Source organism: Periplaneta americana, chromosome 14 (genome assembly GCF_040183065.1).
Source record: "Periplaneta americana isolate PAMFEO1 chromosome 14, P.americana_PAMFEO1_priV1, whole genome shotgun sequence".
Taxonomy (NCBI): Eukaryota; Metazoa; Arthropoda; class Insecta; order Blattodea; family Blattidae; genus Periplaneta; species Periplaneta americana.
The window spans coordinates 25,921,129-25,942,243 of NC_091130.1; the positions used below are offsets into that span (position 1 = coordinate 25,921,129).

The window sequence follows — 21,115 nt, forward strand, 5'->3', positions numbered from 1 at the left end:
AAGAGGCAGCTGCAGCTGGCACGGGATTGGTCACCGCTAGTCCCCGGGGCCTGCCCCATTCATAAATAGTATCTCGGCACGAGTCTACAGACTGTGGAGGGGGGAGGCAAGAAAAGGAATGTGATGAAGACGGAGAGGAAGAGAGAGAGAAGAAAATCTCTGGTTTCGCAAGTGCGGTGGGGGGAGAGACTCGAACAGACAAGGTGGCTCTCTCTGCCTCAGTGTTTAGACGTTGGAGGAGCGCGCCAGAGCTAACAGGTGTTCGAATGTGGGGACAGTGCGTGTGAGGTGTTGTGTCAAGCCATAGCATGGAGACCGGCGCATGCTGCGTGCTCAGGCCTAACTCTTCTACCACAGCTCTGAGCCTCGACGATGATCAGATAGTTCCGGATCACCCTGGTGATTGTGCTAGTGCTGACAGTGCGAGCTGGGGGTCTTCCTCTGGACAGAACTATCTCGACACTTGGTTACAAATGCAGGTATGCCAGTGTTACATCATTGTTTACTAGTAGGAGGTGGAGGCCTAGCCAGGTAGCACGTATTCTGCGTGTTCGAGTGCTAGATGCAACACAGATGTGATGATCTTTTAACTGCCCGGATTTTGATCCCTGGAATGGCTGTAGTATTTTAGCTAAATTTTGAAAACCTGAACCTTAAAATAATATATCATTATTTACTAGTAAAAGATGGGCTAACCATGTAACACGTATTCTATGTGTTCAAAGTACTAGATACAACACAAATGTGATGATGTTTTAACTATTCGGATCCCTGCAATGGGTGCAGTATTTCAACTAATTTTGAAAACCTGAACTTTAAAATAATACATCATTATTTACTAGTAAAAGATAGGTTAACCATGTGATACGTAGATCTGTGTGTTCAAGTACTAGATACAACACAAATGTGATGATCTTTTAACTATCCGGAACCCTGCAATGGCTGCAGTATTTCAACTAATTTTGAAAACCTGAACCTTAAAATAATACATCATTATTTCCTAGTTAAAGATGGGCTAGCCATGTAACACGTATTCTATGTGTTCAAAATCCTAGATACAACACAAATGTGATGATCTTTTAACTATCTGGATTTTGATCCCTGCAATGGCTGCATTATTTAAACTAAATTTTGAAAACCTGAATCTTAAAATAATATACCATTGTTTACAAGTAGAAGATGGGCTAGCCTTGTAGCACATATTCTGTGTGTTCAAAGTAGGCTTACTAGATATAACACAGATGTGATGATCTTTTAACTGCCCGAATTTCGATTCCTGCAATGGCTGTAGTATTTTAGCTGAATTTTTAAAACCTGAACCTTAAAATAGTACGCTAGTAAAAGATGGGCTAACCATGTAACACGCATTCTGTGTGTTCAAGTACTAGATACAACACTAATGTGATGATCTTTTAACTATCCGGATCCCTGCAAAGGCTGCAGTATTTCAACTAATTTTGAAAACCTGAACCTTAATATCCTAATACATTACTATTTACTAGTGAAAGATGGGCTAGCCATGTAATACGTATTCTATGTGTTCAAGTACTAGATACAACACAAATGTGATGATCTTTTAACTATCCGGAGCCCTGCAATGGCAGCAGTATTTCAACTAATTTTGAAAACCTGAACCTTAATATCCTAATACATTACTATTTACTAGTGAAAGATGGGCTAGCCATGTAATACGTATTCTATGTGTTCAAGTACTAGATACAACACAAATGTGATGATCTTTTAACTATCCGGAGCCCTGCAATGGCAGCAGTATTTCAACTAATTTTGAAAACCTGAACCTTAAAATAATACACCATTATTTACTAATAAAAGATGGGCTAGCCATGTAACACGTATTTTGTGTGTTCAAGTACTAGATGCAACGTAAATGTGATGATCTTTTAACAATCCGGATCCCTGCAATGGCTGCAGTATTTCAACTAATTTTCAAAATCTGAACCTTAAAATAATACATCATTATTTAGCAGGAAAAGATGGGCTAACCATGTAAAACGTATTCTGTGTGTTCAAGTACTAGATAGACTACAACACAGATGCGATGATCTTTTAACTACCCGAATTTCGATCGCTGCAATGGCTGTAGTATTTTACCTAAATTTTGAAAACCTGAACCTTGAAATAAACAACAATCCCTTCCATCTAAACTTTTCCTTAGGAGATAATCTCACGAAGACGTTTTTTTATTTGGTTTCACGCCATCGAAACTATTGTAACGCGTTCCTTATTTAGCGTTGAAATCTGTTAATCTCTACGCATAAGTTTTTAGCGTTTTCCATAAAGTCACGTCGAGCAGTCATTTCTCTTCGTTAACACAGAAACTAACAGCTAATTTTCCCATAAGATATAGCCTACAAAGCTTTGTAACTGAAAAATAATATGTACAAACTTAATTTATGTTTTCCGTCACATGATAGTCATAATTTGTTTTCGTCGCCATAGAAACTTATTTTTCTTTCCATATTAACTAAATCATAATAATTATTTATTTATTTATTTTTTCATAAGTGTATATTATTTTTGGGAGTGTTTTTGTAAGTAATTTTATGAGGTTGTTATTGATATGCTGATAAATTATTTGTAATGATATTTCATTATATAACATATTGCAATTATTGAAATTAATTACAAAAATGATAAATTTGCTTTCAAAGGGAACAAGAGTAAGGTGGTCCGCGGAACTGTTCTGACTTAAAAAAGTGGTCCCCACTTCAAAAAAGTTTGAGAAACGCTGCTTTAGAGTAATTATTAACTTATCTTTTAAATAAATTTTTCAAATGTTAATTTTTGGTGAATTTAAACATTGATTGTCTCTTGAATTTGGGTAACAGTTTTAAACTTGTTAATATTTTTAAGTCTAATGGTTGTTTTCAAACAATTTTTGAACAGAGTAGAGGCGATGCTTGTCTTGACAATACCTATGTTTACAAATTCTCTCCGGCGCCGGGATTTGAACCCGGGTTTTCAGCTCTTTAAGCTCCATCTCTTGGGTTCCATCTAGTGGCCGCCCTCTGCACTACGTCATAGATGTCTATGAACGCAGGACCGAAAACCCGGGTTCAAATCCCGGCGCCGGAGAGAATTTTTCTCCGTTCCATCACTCTTTCATCATATGATGACGCAGAATATCTGCATGGAAATATCATATGTACTTCGGTACATCAAAATATATAAAAAAAATAAATATGTTTACAAGTTTAGATAACACTCTGTATAATGTGTATGTTCAGGATCTAGATTATTCCGATCACAAGGCTATTGTATGTAAATCCACAAAGCAATTATATTAGTCATGAGACAAGACATTTTAAAATTAGTAATATTCATGATTTTAACATTTGTTGATTAACATTAATTGGGAGCAGCTATTGCCTAGTATACTTACTTACTTACTGGCTTTTAAGGAATCATCATTTGTCTTCGTCGCCATAGAAATTTATTGTTGTTTCCATATTAATTGAACATTGTTACTAAATCATAATACATGATTCGTTTTCGTTGCCATAGAAACTTATTGTTATTTCCATATTAATTGAACATTGTTACTAAATCATAATACATGATTCGTTTTCGTTGCCATAGAAACTTATTGTTGTTTCCATATTAATTGAACATTGTTACTAAATCATAATACATGATTCGTTTTCGTTGCCATAGAAACTTATTGTTGTTTCCATATTAATTGAACATTGTTACTAAATCATAATACATGATTCGTTTTCGTTGCCATAGAAACTTATTGTTGTTTCCATATTAATTGAACATTGTTACTAAATCATAATACATGATTCGTTTTCGTTGCCATAGAAACTTATTGTTGTTTCCATATTAATTGAACATTGTTACTAAATCATAATACATGATTAGTTTTCGTTGCCATAGAAACTTATTGTTGTTCCCATATTAATTGAACATTGTTACTAAATCATAATACATGATTCGTTTTCGTTGCCATAGAAACTTATTGTTGTTTCCATATTAATTGAACATTGTTACTAAATCATAATACATGATTCGTTTTCGTTGCCATAGAAACTTATTGTTGTTTCCATATTAATTGAACATTGTTACTAAATCATAATACACGATTCGTTTTCGTTGCCATAGAAACTTATTGCTGTTTCCATATTAATTGAACATTGTTACTAAATCATAATACATGATTCGTTTTCGTTGTCATAGAAACTTATTGCTGTTTCCATATTAATTGAACATCGTTACTAAATCATAATACATGATTCGTTTTCGTTGCCATAGAAACTTATTGCTGTTTCCATATTAATTGAACATTGTTACTAAATCATAATACATGATTCGTTTTCGTTGCCATAGAAACTTATTGTTGTTTCCATATGAATTGAACATTGTTACTAAATCATAATACATGATTCGTTTTCGTTGCCATAGAAACTTATTGCTGTTTCCATATTAATTGAACATTGTTACTAAATCATAATACATGATTCGTTTTCGTTGCCATAGAAACTTATTGTTGTTTCCATATTAATTGAACATTGTTACTAAATCATAATACATGATTCGTTTTCGTTGCCATAGAAACTTATTGCTGTTTCCATATTAATTGAACATTGTTACTAAATCATAATACATGATTCGTTTTCGTTGCCATAGAAACTTATTGTTGTTTCCATATTAATTGAACATTGTTACTAAATCATAATACATGATTCGTTTTCGTTGCCATAGAAACTTATTGCTGTTTCCATATTAATTGAACATTGTTACTAAATCATAATACATGATTCGTTTTCGTTGCCATAGAAACTTATTGCTGTTTCCATATTAATTGAACATCGTTACTAAATCATAATACATGATTCGTTTTCGTTGCCATAGAAACTTATTGCTGTTTCCATATTAATTGAACATTGTTACTAAATCATAATACATGATTCGTTTTCGTTGCCATAGAAACTTATTGTTGTTTCCATATTAATTGAACATTGTTACTAAATCATAATACATGATTCGTTTTCGTTGCCATAGAAACTTATTGCTGTTTCCATATTAATTGAACATTGTTACTAAATCATAATACATGATTCGTTTTCGTTGCCATAGAAACTTATTGCTGTTTCCTTATTAACTTAACATTATTGTTAAATCATAACACAAAACTTTTTTTCCTTCCAAACATGACAGTCATTCGTTTCCGTCGCCAGAGGAACCTTTCAGCTGTTGTTTCCAATGTTGTTACTGAGTCATAAAGCAAAAGTTTTCGTGTTTTTCGTACGACATTAATTTCAGATTTTCACTTATTTTTGTCGTCATAGAAACTTATGATCATTTCCTTGTAAAACTCTCAGTTCTTACTGAATCATTACCATTCTGAAAAATTACACAAAACTCTTTTATTTTCCCCCCTTTTAAAGTCGTTTGAGATTATCATTTGTTTCTATTGTCGTAGAAACTTCTTACAATATTCAAACTTAAAGTTAAGGACCAAATATTTCTCCTGAATGTCTTCCTTGTCAACCTCACCAAGGCTTTCTTCGAAATATATGGTAACGTCTTCGTGGTTGAACTTTGTATTCTTACTGAATTATTATGCAAATGTCTCCAATATTTTCAGAAGTCATTTGTTATAAGTTAGTGTAGTATAAGTTACTGTAGTTTCTGTAGAATACTTGGACTTCTCCAGATGGATTGACACACAACCAAATAGATCACATCTTGATAGATAAACGGAGACATACTAGTATAGTAGATATTCGAACTTTCAGGGGTACAGATTGTAATTCTGACCATTATTTGGTGACTGGAGAATTAAGAGAAAGATTATCAGTAGCCAAGCGAGTAGAGCAACAAGTTAATATTACTAAATTCAATATTTTGAAATTAAAGGACGAGGAAGCTAAGCAAAATTATCAGGTCGAAATTTCGAATAGGTTTGCCACTTTAGAAAGTTCCGACGAAGTTGAGAAAGAATTAGATGTTAATAGCGTGTGGGAAAATATCAGAGATAGTATCAAAATTGCAGCTGAGCAGAGCATAGGTTATTATGAAACTAAGAAAAAGAAACCGTGGTTTGATGAAGATTGTTGCATGGAACTGCACGCATTGTATTCTTCACCTAACATAATTAGGAACTTAAAATCCAGACGTTTGAGTTGGGCAGGGCATGTAGTACGTATGGGCGAATCCAGAAATGCATATAGAGTGTTAGTTGGGAGACCGGAGGGAAAAAGATCTTTAGGGAGGCCGAGACGTAGATGGGAGGATAATATTAAAATGGATTTGAGGGAGATGGGGTGTGATGATAGAGACTGGATTAATCTTGCACAGGATAGGGGCCGATGGCGGGCTTATGTGAGGGCGGCAATGAACCTTCGTGTTCCTTAAAAGCCATTTGTAAGTAAGTAAGTAAGTTTCTATAGAAACTTATCACTGTTTTTCTAGAAGAACACAATAGTTGTAGCGATAGAAACACGACTGTGGGACGGACTTGTCATATAGCACACATTATATGTCTATTTACTAAATAAAGGTAACACTAAATCAAGTGCGACGGTTTCTAGAAGTCCCTAGAAGTTACAATTTATTCAATTTGAGTTCTGAGATAAAACTTCAAGCAGTTTATACACTCTTCTTTCGAAATATGTTCTTTACAATTACTCCCAAAATAATATTTTAGGTACCTTTACTGCTTTCGAAATGCGTGGTAACGCATTTTTTTTTTCAACACTGTAGGCCTACTCTTCAGTCATTATGAAAATATCTTCAGTATTTTTCATTCAGAAGTTGTGTGTTTTTATATACAAACTTAATCTCAATTTGTTCATCACCAGAAGAAGAATACATGTATTTTTTATAAAAAAAATCTCAGCCAATTTTAGGATCTAAAATAATAGTAACCTCCATTCCAATTATTTACCCATTATCAATAGTATTGTAAGAATTTGTTACAAAATTTGTGAATTTATAACGTACAATTAGTATAAAAAAATGACAAATGAATTCGTAATATCATTGCCTGGAACTTGTTGTTTTTCCACTTCACTTAGAAATTTACAATACTATCTTGGCGAAACACAAAAATTTGCATGGAGATTTATAACTTTTCTCGCCTACAATTTGTACTTTCGTGAAATAGGCCACTGGAGATTATAGTGTGATGAATTTTGCTACCAGAAAGTCCTGAGACTTATTTCTAAACATAACAGTAGCTAATATTCTAGATGAAAATTGGTTTCTAACAAACGTATAAACTTATCCGTTACAAATAGACGAACCCCAAATAATAATTATTTTAGTTTTCTTCCTCGATTCGAAGTACGTAGTACAATGACTGATTTTTTCATAAGATTCCAGTTTCCATTGAAGATAAAACATGATAATTAAATGGAAATAATGTCTCTTCCGCTTAATGTTCCATTTAAAATAATCTAAGACCCTTAGTTTAATCTCAGATTAAAATTGTAGGCCTAGATAATATAAAATAAAAACAAATATAGAAGAATATCACACATGATTCCTTTCTTATGTACCGGTATATTCTCTTTTCAAGTTTTTTTGGTTTTCACTTCATGTTAGAGAATCAAGACCAATGGATGAAATAGGTGAAAACTGGCTGATTCATCGTTTGAAGCATTCTCGAAATACGAGGGCGGGGGGGGGGAAACGAACAAATGTAACATTGTAATAGTAATATACGTTACAAGAGCGGTATGTTGACGTTTTCATAGTCGAGGAAAAGATTGAAAAAGCGAAACGTAGTTGAGCTAATTTCTAATTAGTTGCAATGAAATCTCCATGTTGGTTTCTGTTTAAGGACGGCAATTTCGGAAAACCAAAATATCTTTCTTCAACATTGTTGCTATAAAATGTTTTCTGTGTTTACTATACTCCAGCAGGCCGTGATATACGTCTGTCTTTTCTTTCCCCCAGTCTAAAAATGCGAACTTAAAGCAAACGGTAAGGTTATGTAATGATTTATTTTTCATTTTAATATTTTAACAATATTACTTATACAACATATTGCAGTAATAATATTGGCATCTGGAATCTTGTTGATTTTTTCACGGCTTCCTTAATGTTACTTGTATCAGGAATGCAATAAGTTTCGTGGAGTAGTAGAGTTTACTTAATTTTTGCAAATATTTAAAAACAATAATTAACATTGCAATTTAGGTGAAATTGCAGTGGTAAGTTTCCAATTTATAATTATTAGTATGTTAAACGTCTCTAAAAATAATATGTTAAAAGCCTAAAGCAGTAAAATGAATGTCGCGCTTAAGCGGTAAGAAGAGGGAAATTGTTATGTGTGTTACGTTGGGAATACTGAATGTGGTATTTCACACTTACCGCGTATTGGTTCTGTGCGGAAAACAAGCAAATACGCACGATCTCGCACAAAATTCCTTTTCAGAACGAAAAGTTACATTTGTCCGCATCAAACGTCTGCATACTTACCTCTTAAATTGGCAAAACTTCATTTCTCACACTAGTTTATTAAACCGTGTCGGACTGTAAAGAAAACAACTATCGCAATGTCAATATTTTATATATTGTACAATATTATAGTATTGTGTAATTTTGTTTATTTAATTTTCCTATAAATTATTTCTATTGCTCTATTAAAATTACAGCATAACTAGTGGCTTGTGCAGCAATTGCTGCAAACTAAGTCCATAAAAAATTCAAATAAAAATTGTTCAGATTTATTTTCAATGAAGAATACCTGACATTTTGATAGTTATTTGCTTCCATGATAGTAAAACATACTCCCTCTGAATATATATATATATATATATATATATATATATATATATATATATATATATATATTTTGCCAAATACTTTTCCTTGAACCTATCCGTCTTCAGTTCTTGAGTTTCAATGCGAAATCGCAAGTAACAATGTCCGGATGATCAGTGGGATTTTGATGTGGGTGTAATGCAGTAGCTATTTCGGGTCATTGCGGATTTTAGGTGAAAGTTAAGAAAATGTAAGGTTTGTCATGCTTTGAACAAAAGACTTAGCATTTTGGTATAGCTGCTGCATGTTTCGTGAACTACCCTGAAAAGTAGAGGGCAGAATCACTTTTTCCCACTAAGAGATCTTGCTGAGGTGATCAAGAGACTACAAAATCTTGTAGGCCTCTTGTTTTATCAATAAGTGATACCTTTTGGTCTTTTCTTAGGAATTGTAATTTTTGCGCTTCTTCCAGACAATACTGATCTACCAAATACTGCTGGATTAATTTGTGTAACAATGAATATTATTTCGTATATTTTCTGTAATATAGGCTGTTGTGAGGAATTTATTGCTGAGATGTGGAAAATGAGGCGAATGATATGTCAGAGTTGTAGAATCTTATATGCGCCCTAAATAAAATTGTCCATCGTAAATCGTTAGCAGTTTCAGTGTTTCGTTCGTTGCTGGTTGCGGGAAATAAACTTACTCATCACGGTAGCAAGAAGTGAAATGGCATACTATTTTCCCTACAACAAAATATTCTTGGCAGCGATCACAAATCTAATCAATTAAACCAAAGAAATATGAAATTAATTTCGATGTATTTAAAGACGCAGCTAAAATAGGAATCATGACTCAATTACTACCAAGGAAAGTTAGAGAATCAGATATATAAATATCTATATCACACTGCCGTTACATATGTGAAAAAGACCCACACCACTTGATTAATAATTATAAAAGTATTTCATTTTTAATAACAATATTGTTACCTTACGTAAGTTTTATAGTTTTCAGTAACATAAGTTTATATAGGCCTATAGCCGTTACTCAGTAAATTATAGAAATGAAGATCTAATATAAAATATTCTTTCTCTGCGTCTACTTACATAAAGCCCCTAAAAGGTTTCACTTTCATATATCAGTATAGCATTATGTGTTGCATTAACTATAATAATATTTCACTTTTAATGGTAATAATGTCATCAAACATTCTTACGTTTTGTAGTTCTTAATATCAAATACACGGCTGTACTCGGAAAACTACAGACCAGAGAATTAGACCTGTAAATTATTTTTTACACGTTATCAAAAAATTGCACAAATGAAGATCGACATATTGGCATTATGATGGGAAAGAATCTGAGCCGTCTGAACTCTATGTCAGCAATCCTGTAGGTCATGGCCTTCGTGTAATAGCCTATTGTTTATTGTAGTGTGTTTTTTGTTTTATTTTGAAATGCAACACGGCCGACTTGATGCTCGCATCGCTTAAGGAAGCGAACATCAAGTCGGCCGTGAATGCAATTAATTAGTTCTCAAAACTGACGAAAGATGGATTTTGGAAAAAAGGAAAATGATGTAAGAAAATTGTCATTTCACTGAAAACTACTATTTTTCCGAAAAACTTTGGGTTCGAAGCTTCAAAATGAGGGGTCATTTATTGAAATCCGTTCAGCCGTTTTCCCTTAATTTCCATTACCAGTTCAAATTATATATATATATATATATATATATATATATATATATATATATATATATATATATAGATATTAACCTCTTGTAACCTAAAGAATACTTTGTGAATTTAAGGGTTAAAGGACAAAACTAAAATTCTTTCAATGATTTATTATCATAAAACACTGCTCTCTTAAACTGACTGAGCATATTGGAAATTAAATCAATGGTTTTCCCGTAACACGCTATGAAATGTTAAAACAATTTGTATCTCGAAAAGAAAGCAAAAACGAGCAAAACTGTATTACTTTTTTTTAATTATCTCAAAGAATACCCCCCCCCCTGAAATTAATGACATTACTTACGACTCACCCTGTATAATCGGTAATTTTGTTGCATATTAAAAGAAAAAGGCTGTAATAGCCCTATTAGACGCTTTGTCATATAGATTGGAAATTTATGTCGCAGTGCAATTATTGTCGCTTCGACTACCTATAATTTAACTCATTCCTTGTCATACAAGTTATTTTCGTTCAAGAAAAACAAGAAATTTCATACGCAACATAAGAGCACCATTAGACAAGAATGTTGAGGTCATGCTTGCAAATAATATAAACTTCTATGCATAAGTAGCTGAAGAGGCAGACAGTAACATAAAAGTGTTGAAGTTATAGATGTTCCCTCACCGTGAACTATACATTGAATAACATTGTAAGTAAATTGTATGAATTCGTACATTATTTCCCTTGCAAAATCGAAAACCTGTATTAATCAGATGCTATTGTCGCGTGGTTAGAAAATTTATTACACATAAATAATAGTCACTTGTCATTCTGGTTCTAAATGAGGGAGAAAGCAATGGTGAATATTCAAACGAGGTGCAGCTTGCACTTCTTCTATTGCCAGCCAAGTGTATAAAACAATGTTTCTCTGATTGCTTGCGTCTAACTCCGTTTTCAGATGGACAGAGAGACGAAGAAAAGTTATCGTACAGTCTTAGAAAAAAGTTTTGTCACACAGATATTTTATAAGTCCCAGGAAGGAGGCAATGCGCATGATCAGAGGACGAGCGACCTGAATCACAAGAGAAGAGCCAGTTGAGGTAATAAATTAGTTTTCTTTCGTTGTATGTCTGATCATGCGCACTGCATCCTTTCTGGGACTTATAAAGTAGCTGTGTGACAACACTTTTTTCTAAGATTGTATATCTTGGGATCGTTATAGTTCTACAGAGTGATTTATATAGAACTAACACATTTCTTTCTTTCTTTCTTTCTTTCTCCCTCTTTCTTACTTTCTCTTTCTTTCTTTCTTTCCTTCTCTTTCTCTCTTTTTCTTTCTCTCTTTCTTTCTCTCTCTTTCTTTCTTTCTCTCTCTCTTTCTTTCTTTCTCTTTCTTTCTCTCTCACTTTCTTTCTTTCCTTCTCTCTTTCTCTCTTCCTTTCTCTTTCTTTCTCTTTCTTTCTCTCTCACTTTCTTTCTTTCTTTCCTTCTCTCTCTCTTTGTTCTTTCTCTCTCACTTTCTTTCTTTCTTTCTCCCTTTCTTTCTTTCTTTCTTCCTTTCTTTCTTTCCTTCTCTCTTTCTCTCTCTCTTTGTTCTTTCTCTCTCACTTTCTTTATTTCTTTCTCTCTTTCTCTTTCTTTCTTTCTCTCTCACTTTCTTTCTTTCCTTCTCTCTTTCTTTCTCTCTATATTTGTTCTTTCTCTCTCTCTTTCTTTATTTCTTTCTCTCTTTCTTTCTCTTTCTTTCTTTCTTTCTTTCTTTCTTTCTTTCTTTCTCTCTCTCTCTTTCTCTTTCTTTCTTTCTCTCTCTCTTTCTTTCTTTTCTTCTCTCTTTCTCTCTCTCTTTGTTCTTTCTCTCTCTCTTTCTTTCTATCTTCCTTTCTCTCTCTTTCTTTCTCTCTGTCTTTCTTTCTCTCTCACTTTCTTTCTTTCTTTCCTTCTCTCTTTCTTTCTCTCTCACTTTCTTTCTTTCCTTCTCTCTTTCTTTCTCTCTCTCATCTTTTCTCTCTCTCATTCTTTCTTTCTTTCTCTCTCACTTTCTTTCTTTCTTTTCTTCTCTCTTTCTTTCTCTCTCTCCCATCCTTTCTCTCTCTCTCTCATCCTTTCTTTCTTTCTTTCTTTCTTTCTCTCGTCCACACCTGTGGAGTAACGTTCAGCGCGTCTGGCCGCGAAACCAGGTGGCCCGGGTTCGATTCCCGTCGGGACAAGTTATCTGGTTGAGGTTTTTTCCGGGGTTTTCCCTCAACCCAATACGAGCAAATGCTAGGTAACTATCGGTTTTGGATCCCGGACTCATTTCACCGGCATTATCACCTTCATATCATTCAGACGCTAAATAACCTTAGATGTTAATACAGCGTCGTAAAATAACCCAATTAAAAAATTAAAAAATAATAAAATAAAAATTCTTTCTCTCTCTTTCTTTCTTTCTTTCTTTCTTTCTTTCTTTCTTTCTTTCTTTCTTAACGAATGATGCTAGCCACAATTTGTTATACCTCAAATGTAGAGTATCTATAGCAAATGTTGAAAATTCTTTATTTATTCAGCTGGAAATTCACTTCATGACCAGTTTTTAACGTCAAATTAAGCAGAAGTTTTGATTCCCTGTCACACTTGGAACAATTTAATTTAAAAAAGAAAATTAGATTTCTAGATATAGTACGATTCTCTAACACACACTGTAATTATTTTATAAAGATTTAACAAAGTTATATCTGCATTTTTCCAAAGTCCTATGTTTTATTGTGTTGTCTCGAGAGTCAACCTAGGAACTCCATTATCTGTCAATTTAATCCAATAAATCTCTTCTGTTACAAAGAATAGGCCTAATTTAATTTTTTAACTATATTACAAGCCGCCACTGGTTTAAGAAACAATATAGAGCGTGGACAGGATCCAGACGTTAAGACTGGCAACACGCAGGACCTCCGTCAAGAAGACCCGTGAACATGCATTCGTAGTCGACGAAGTCAAATTCTGTAGGCCTGTTTCCTGAGTCTGAAAGTCTCTAAACAAAGCGCACACAAAGATTCGTCACTGCATCACAACTGATTCTGTGAGCCGTGTAGAAACTTTGTGTCAAACATCTTACTTAAGTTTAATTCCAGTCAGTGAATTATTTGGCTTTTACCGTTTCACACTTCAACGCTCATCGCTTTTGTTTCCATGGAAACATCCTTTTACCCATCTTTTGTTTCTATTGAAACATCATTTTTTATGATGAGTTCTGATCTCATTTTATTTTCAAACTAGATTTTATTCGATAAATCATTACAAAATGACGTCAGTATTTTCTATGTTAAATACAGCCTATTTCATTGCTCTATTAGAAACTTAACTTTACGAGTAATTGGTGTCATAGAAACGCATGATTTACAACTTCTTACATGGAAATAACATCTCTTTTGTCTATAGAAACATCTCCCTGCATAGAAATTAATCACATTTCGTCTAACGGAAACTTACCATTAATACTTTTTTAACAATAACATCTGCTTTTGCTTATAGAAACTTACAGCTAGGAGTTCTTGTTTTATTAGGAATTACCGCTCATGTTCCATATAAAATCAATACTTTTTTTTTTGGTTTACTTTCTATAGAACTTACTAAATTCGTCCTCATAGAACTTCATATCCATCACATTTGTTTCCGCAGAACTCATCACATTTATTTGCATAGAAACTTAACACTTATCTCTCTGGTTTTCATAGAACGCCTCGCATTCGATTTCACAGAAACTTATCATTTGTCACTTCGTTTCCATGAAATTTGTCACTTCGTAGAAATTACCGTATGGTTCTTTTGTTTCCATAGAACTCGTAACATTTTCTGTCACACAGAGTATACGTCCGTCACTTTTATTTCAGTGCAGCACATACGCAACATTTGTTCTCGGAGAAAATAACAAAACTGATTATTCCTTCAGTCTGCATAGAACTCAAGCATTTTTCTCATAGAAGTTTTTCTTTCGTCGCTTTATTATCTATAGTAATCTGAGATCTCGAGTGACATTTATTAGGACTATTTCGTGAATAAAATAAACATGTAAATAATATATCTCTAAAATTCACTCACAAAATGTTAATAATTCTATATTTATGAATACTTAACCTATTCAGACATTGTGAAGTCGAAATAGATGAATAACGATTACCGCAATAAAGAAGTTGAATGTTTTTCAGTAATGCCAATTGATAAAAGCGAAATACAGGTTTAAAAATGTTAATTACATGTACTGCGCTTTTCTCTTGTTATTATAACAGAAATACGTTTTCATTATCTGCTGAAATCATAATTTAGTTTAAACATTTTATAGTGTAATCACAAAAACCTGATTAATACATTAATTAAATGAAAAATTATTATGATGGAGTGTCATTTTCTTTAGATACGATGGACATAGAATTAGAAGATGAAGATGTAGATGTGGAAGTAGGATTTCGCACTTTATTTAGTACAATGGATTCATGCTTATTGATTTATGTGGAAACAGTTGGCGACACTGACTAAACAAAAGAACGACCATGCGATAAATTGATAGTGATAAATCAAGCTGCAGAAATTATCACGATGTATGACTGTGATTGGTTGGAATTCAAAATTTTATTACACTTCATTGGCCGAAAATGGAATGACGTCATATAAACGAAATAGTCGTAAACACTTTTTGTCTCGCAGATTTTGTTACCTTAGCAACTTTGGGCCGTATTCATAGACATTCTTAGCGCGGGCTTCCGGTGGATGATCAGCGAACTAACGTTTTTCGTATTCATAAACCAGTGTTAGCGATATGATATGATATGATATATGATATGATATATGATATGATGTATGATATGATATGATATGAAATGATATGATATGATATATGATGTATAATATATGATATATGATGTGTGATATGATATGATATGATATATGATGTATGATATATGATATGATATATGATGATATGATATATGATGTATGATATGATATGATATATGATGATATGATATATGATGTATGATATGATATGATATATGATGTATAATATATGATATATGATGTGTGATATGATATGATATGATATATGATGTATGATATATGATATGATATATGATGATATGATATATGATGTATGATATGATATGATATATGATGATATGATATATGATGTATGATATGATATGATATATGATGTATGATATGATATGATATATGATGTAGATATGATATGATATAATATGATATGATATGATATATGATGTATGATATGATATGATATATGATGTATGATATGATATGATATATGATGTATGATATGATATGACATATGATATGATATATGATGTATGATATGATATGATATGATATGATATGATATGATATGATATGATATATGATGTATGATATGATATATGATATGATATGATATGATGTATGATATGATATGATATGATAGCCTATGATATGATATATGATATGATATATGATAGCCTATGATATGATATGATATGATATATTATGATATGATATGATATGATATGATATGATATGATATGATATGATATGACTTGATATGATATGATATGATATGATATGATATGATATGATATGATATGATATGACTTGATATGATATGATATGAATCCTGTTCAAGTAACAGTCGATAGCCGGGGCTAGTTTAGCACGCTCGTAGCAAGGGCTAGCGAAATGTCTATGAATAACACTTTTTAATGTTTTTGTTTTTTTGCAGAAAATCATGTTGTTTATATAGAAACTGATAGTTGTAATAAAAAATTAACATTTTGTTTTAAGAAATATATCATCGTTGTTCCTGCAGTAACTCCTATGTGCGAAATATAGGCCTAAAACTTTTCAGTAGGAAAAAAAAACACATTTACTCATTCCACGGCAATGGTACATAGGAGATTGTGAATTCTTACATTTTCGAAAGAAAGAAATATAATTACATATAGGAGATTTTTGTTATTTGCTGCATCACTATTTAAGTTACGTAATAGAGCAAAAATCTGAAAATCGATAAATATGTCACACAGGAGTTATTGCAGGAACAATGACGATATGCCTTCTAAATTCGAACTGCATGTAAACTGTCACGTCTCTTATACATTAGCGCAAAGAAATCGCGTCATACATTTCTGTGGGGCCTCTTTAGAAACATAAGACTGTAATTTTCTTTTCCCTCACAACACTTAACCTCTCGTTTACTGTCGCTGTAGAGTTTTCACATAAAGTTTAATTAACTACGAGCAATCAATGTCCTCTTTCTTATTCCATCTCAGCCACGACATCTGTATATGAAATTTATGGCCATTCAGCAGTAAAAGAGAGGGTGAAGGGCATTGTAACTCTACACTGGGTCTCGTGTGACATAATAATAGCCATGTAGCTGTAGGAAAGCTTCAGATCGAGGTCAGAGGTCAATACTCCGACATACAGACAGCACAGGTTTATAGTTCGGAACCCGACGTTGGTTAACTGCGGTACTGTTCCAGATTTTGTGTAACACAGAACAGAACCATTCCACTTGCCACGGACGTTACATTTTTACTACGGTATTTTAAAACTCTATATATTGAAAATGAAATTACTTTTATCAACTTTTATTATTAGAATCAATTTAGGAGATCAGTATCATTTAACATAAAAAAGTCGCTTGAATAAAATTTAGGCCTATTATTATTGCAGAAAATAAAGAAAAGGTTCCGTAATGGATGTTACAAGATTTGTGAACTCACTTTATACCTTATAAGGCAAACTCGGCTAATTTCGCAGTATTAAGGATTTCTGTCTATAGTTATATCCAAAAGTGCTTGAAAAAATTTCCTTCATGCAGCAATTAATCACTAGACATAACTGTACTGGTTGTTATAAAAAATTTATTTTTTAAGTGTAACCCAACAGGGAAATACCTCCATCTAAAACATGAGATCATATGTGTGTGTTTCAGGAACACGTATAACTTCGCAATACTACTCGGGCAATTTCGCAGTAATATTTTTGCAATTTTCAAGATTAATCTTTTTAATTTTAAAAGCATATTGGTTCCGTTAAGTTCAATGTTAATTGATAAAGGAGTTCTATTGTCAATACTTAACATAAACGTACAATAAAATATGTTATATTCTCTGTTTCTAAGTTACATTATACTGTAGTCTTAACTTCTGTTTTTAACTTTATATACCAAGTGTTCACTTATTATAACATGTTCTATTCGACGTACACGACCTGAAGATGCCAATCAAAATTGGCGAAAACGTTTGTTTTTAAATTTGTTTAAATGTTGTTATAACATGTTTTATTGTGCTTTTATGTTAAGTATTGACTGAATAGAACTCATTTATCAATTAATCTTTTTAGCTTAGAACATGTTTTAATGTCATCTAAACATCAGTTCTTGTTTACACACATGAACTGAACACACATTAACAAAGTAGGCAATAAATGTAGAATAACTGGTCTTCTATTATTAACACTAAAGAAAGGAAAAGGCTTCCATATTAGTTGTAAATTAATAATTTTATCTAACACATATCTGCATTAAATATTATGCCAAAGATAGAAAAAGAAACATTATGAGAACTGTTTAGGCCTAATCCGAATCCGCTTCCGCTGGCAAGAAAATTGATAGAAGGAAAAATTGGATCGGTGTCGGATAGAGTTCCCGGGTAGCTCAGTTGGGAGAGCGTTGGTACGTTTAACCAAAGGTCCCGGGTTCGATACCCGACCCTGGAACAATTTTTCCTCGAAATTATTCAAATTAACTTTACAGGGAGTTATTCCTGAAAGCTTAATTTGCATAATACACGTCACTGTACGTAACAGAAAACCACAATTTAAGTCACACAGAGTTAGTGTGCACTCAATGTTGGTTGCTTGACGGTTGTCAGCCCACTTTGAGGTCTGTGGATATAGAAGGAAAAATTGGATCGGTGTCGGATAGAGTTCCCGGGTAGCTCAGTTGGGAGAGCGTTGGTACGTTTAACCAAAGGTCCCGGGTTCGATACCCGGCCCCGGAACAATTTTTCCTCGAAATTATTCAAGAAAATTGTTGTTTCTCCTTTCTCTGCCGTTGTTTGAAGGTGGACAGACTTTGCTCCTTTTGGGGACACAATTTTATTAGCTTTGGTAATCAATGAAAACCCTGTTTCATTTCAATTTCAAATGAGATTAGGCTTGGTACTCAGTTCTGCATTCTCATAAACTTCCTAGCACATCATAAAAATCGTTCAAATTCGAGCGAGTTGACACTGCTGCTCTATGGTAGGACAGATTTTCTGGCTGGCGCATACTTAGCCCATAGTGCATCTTAAAGGAAGTTCGAATCTGCGTGCCACTCGAACTGATCTGTCTTCAAGTAGCGGAAACTAGTTAAGAAATTGAGTACCGGCAAAAGCATATTACGAACAAACTATATCAGATAAAACAACAAGCAAAGGTTAAAATTAATCATAAGAATGTAGAGAATTCATTAATCATAGTGTGCTAATTACAGTTCTGAATATCTCGACGATATCATGTCCAGAAACACAACAATGCAAATTTACTCACTCTATCTGAGCAAACACACACCTACTAAAGCAGATAGTTGTATAACATTCGCCAGAATGCGTTGCAATAGTATCTTCCTGCATGAAACATTCCCCGACAGGTTCTGGCATTTATCCGTATTTTTTGTAAGCTCAAACAAACACGGACAACTCCACAACTAATTAATGTATGAGATACTGCGAAATTAGACATACTGCGAAATAGCTGAGTTTGCCTTATAATAAATGACTGAAAGAATTTTATTTTAGTGTTATTCTTTAAATGTGCAGAAATTTCATCCGAACAAATTTAACACTGTAAAATTCCTTTGCAGAATGAAAAGTTACATTTGTTCGGATCAAATTTCCGCACATTTAAAGGACAAAACTAAAATTCTTTCAATATTTATTACCATAATACACTGCTCTCTTAAATTGACTGAGAATATTGGGGAATAAACCATTGGCTTTCCCAAAACACGCTATGAAATGTTTTATAAAGGAAGTAAAAACGAGCAAAATTGTATTAAAAATTTTGATATCAATTATCGCAAAGATTAACCCTCTGAAATTAATAATATTACGTACGGTTTACACTGTATAATATAGACTTTTTGCTTTCTTTAGGCTTAAAAAAATAACTCCGAAACTAATGTCCATACGTCTCTTGACATCGTTAGGGTATCTCGACTGTAGTTACTTCCAGATGCAAGTAGAAACTCAATAATACGTAGGAAAGACGCAGTGGAAGACAAATTTCTTAATACGCATACCGAACAACACACATCACAAATTAAATACAGAGAAAAATAAATGTTCCGTTCTGAAGAGAAGCATTTCCGTAACCAATAGCAACGATATGAAGCTGGATAAGAGTGAATCAATTTGTTCTCCGAGCAGTCCGGTGCCAGCCAGCTAGTGGACATACAGCGCGCAGCTACATGAAATATTGCGCGCAAGAAGTTGAAGATCGGGTGTTAATGGTGCGGGGAGACCTCTGATAAACGTTCTGATACTCACTCACGAGTCCGCTGCTGCGGCCCAGATGTTCTTCTGTATCGTTTTCACTGCTGTGGGGATACAACAGGCGGTTCTGTAAAGATAAACCCCAACACTGTTACACTGCGTCCAGCAAGTGTTCATATATTATGTGAGGATCGTTACATTTTATTTACCCTTGTCAGGCTGATATCTTCCCTCTTTCCTGGAAAAAGTTCACATTATGTATACTAGAAGTACTTTTTCTTCTGCTTCTTATCTCATGAACTTTCTCTTTCATGAAAGTTTAATACCTTTCAACATATACATATATACAGGGTGTTATAAAAGTATTCTTATAAATTTGAGGAAGTAATTTATTGGCGTCCCCCGAAGTGTGTTATACTACACTTCAATGCGTCTTCGTAGGTCGTCCAAATCCGTCACTTAGGCTACACTTTAAGTCGCCCAACAAAAATAATTTAGCGGCTTGAAGTCTGGCGATCAGGATGACCATGCAGAAGTTCAATCCACAGCACCGGATGGAATCCCTCTCCTTCAGTGTTTTCCCCTTTGTGGCCTGACTCCCAGTTCGACATGTATGTTGATATTTTTATATTAAGTCAACTGATAAGTTAATCTTTATGTAGATTCATCATTATTTAATTTTATTCTAATAATAATGTTCAGTACATAAATGTCTCCCGTTTGCATTTGTTATATTTGTATGTGCTATCGGGTAGGATTGAAGAGAAGTCCCTATGGTCTCAATCCTGTCAGATTAAATAAATATATAGGGTGTTTCCGAGGAGGTGTTACAAACTTTCAGGGATGATGGCGAAGGGCACATGTATCAATTTGAGATAAGGAATCCTGGTCCGGAAATGACAGAGTCGAAAGTTACAAGCAAAAATAGTTGTGTGGAAATGACATAATTTTATTCCTCTGTACACCTTATTTACGTGTATTTATCTGTACAAGTCGACCTGGTTGGCGAGTTGGTATAGCGCTGGCCTTCTATGCCCAAGGTTGCGGGTTCGATCCCGGGCTAGGTCGATGGCATTTAAGTGTGCTTAAATGCGACAGGCTCATGTCAGTAGATTTACTGGCATGTAAAAGAACTCCTGCGGAACAAAATTCCGGCACATCCGGCGACGCTGATATAACCTCTGCAGTTACGAGCGTCGT

General features: G+C 33.6%; 1 protein-coding gene across 1 annotated transcript in view; it reads left to right on the forward strand.

Annotated features, from left to right (window-relative positions):
* The first annotated feature begins 241 nt into the window (after positions 1-241).
* The window catches only part of LOC138713204 (dendritic arbor reduction protein 1-like), a 528,115-nt gene continuing 507,241 nt past the window's right edge, over positions 242-21,115 (forward strand). The window contains exon 1 of the mRNA XM_069845107.1: positions 242-479. Within this exon, the coding sequence (XP_069701208.1) occupies positions 309-479 (171 nt within the window). The 5' untranslated portion in view covers positions 242-308. The remainder of the gene's footprint in view (positions 480-21,115) is intronic.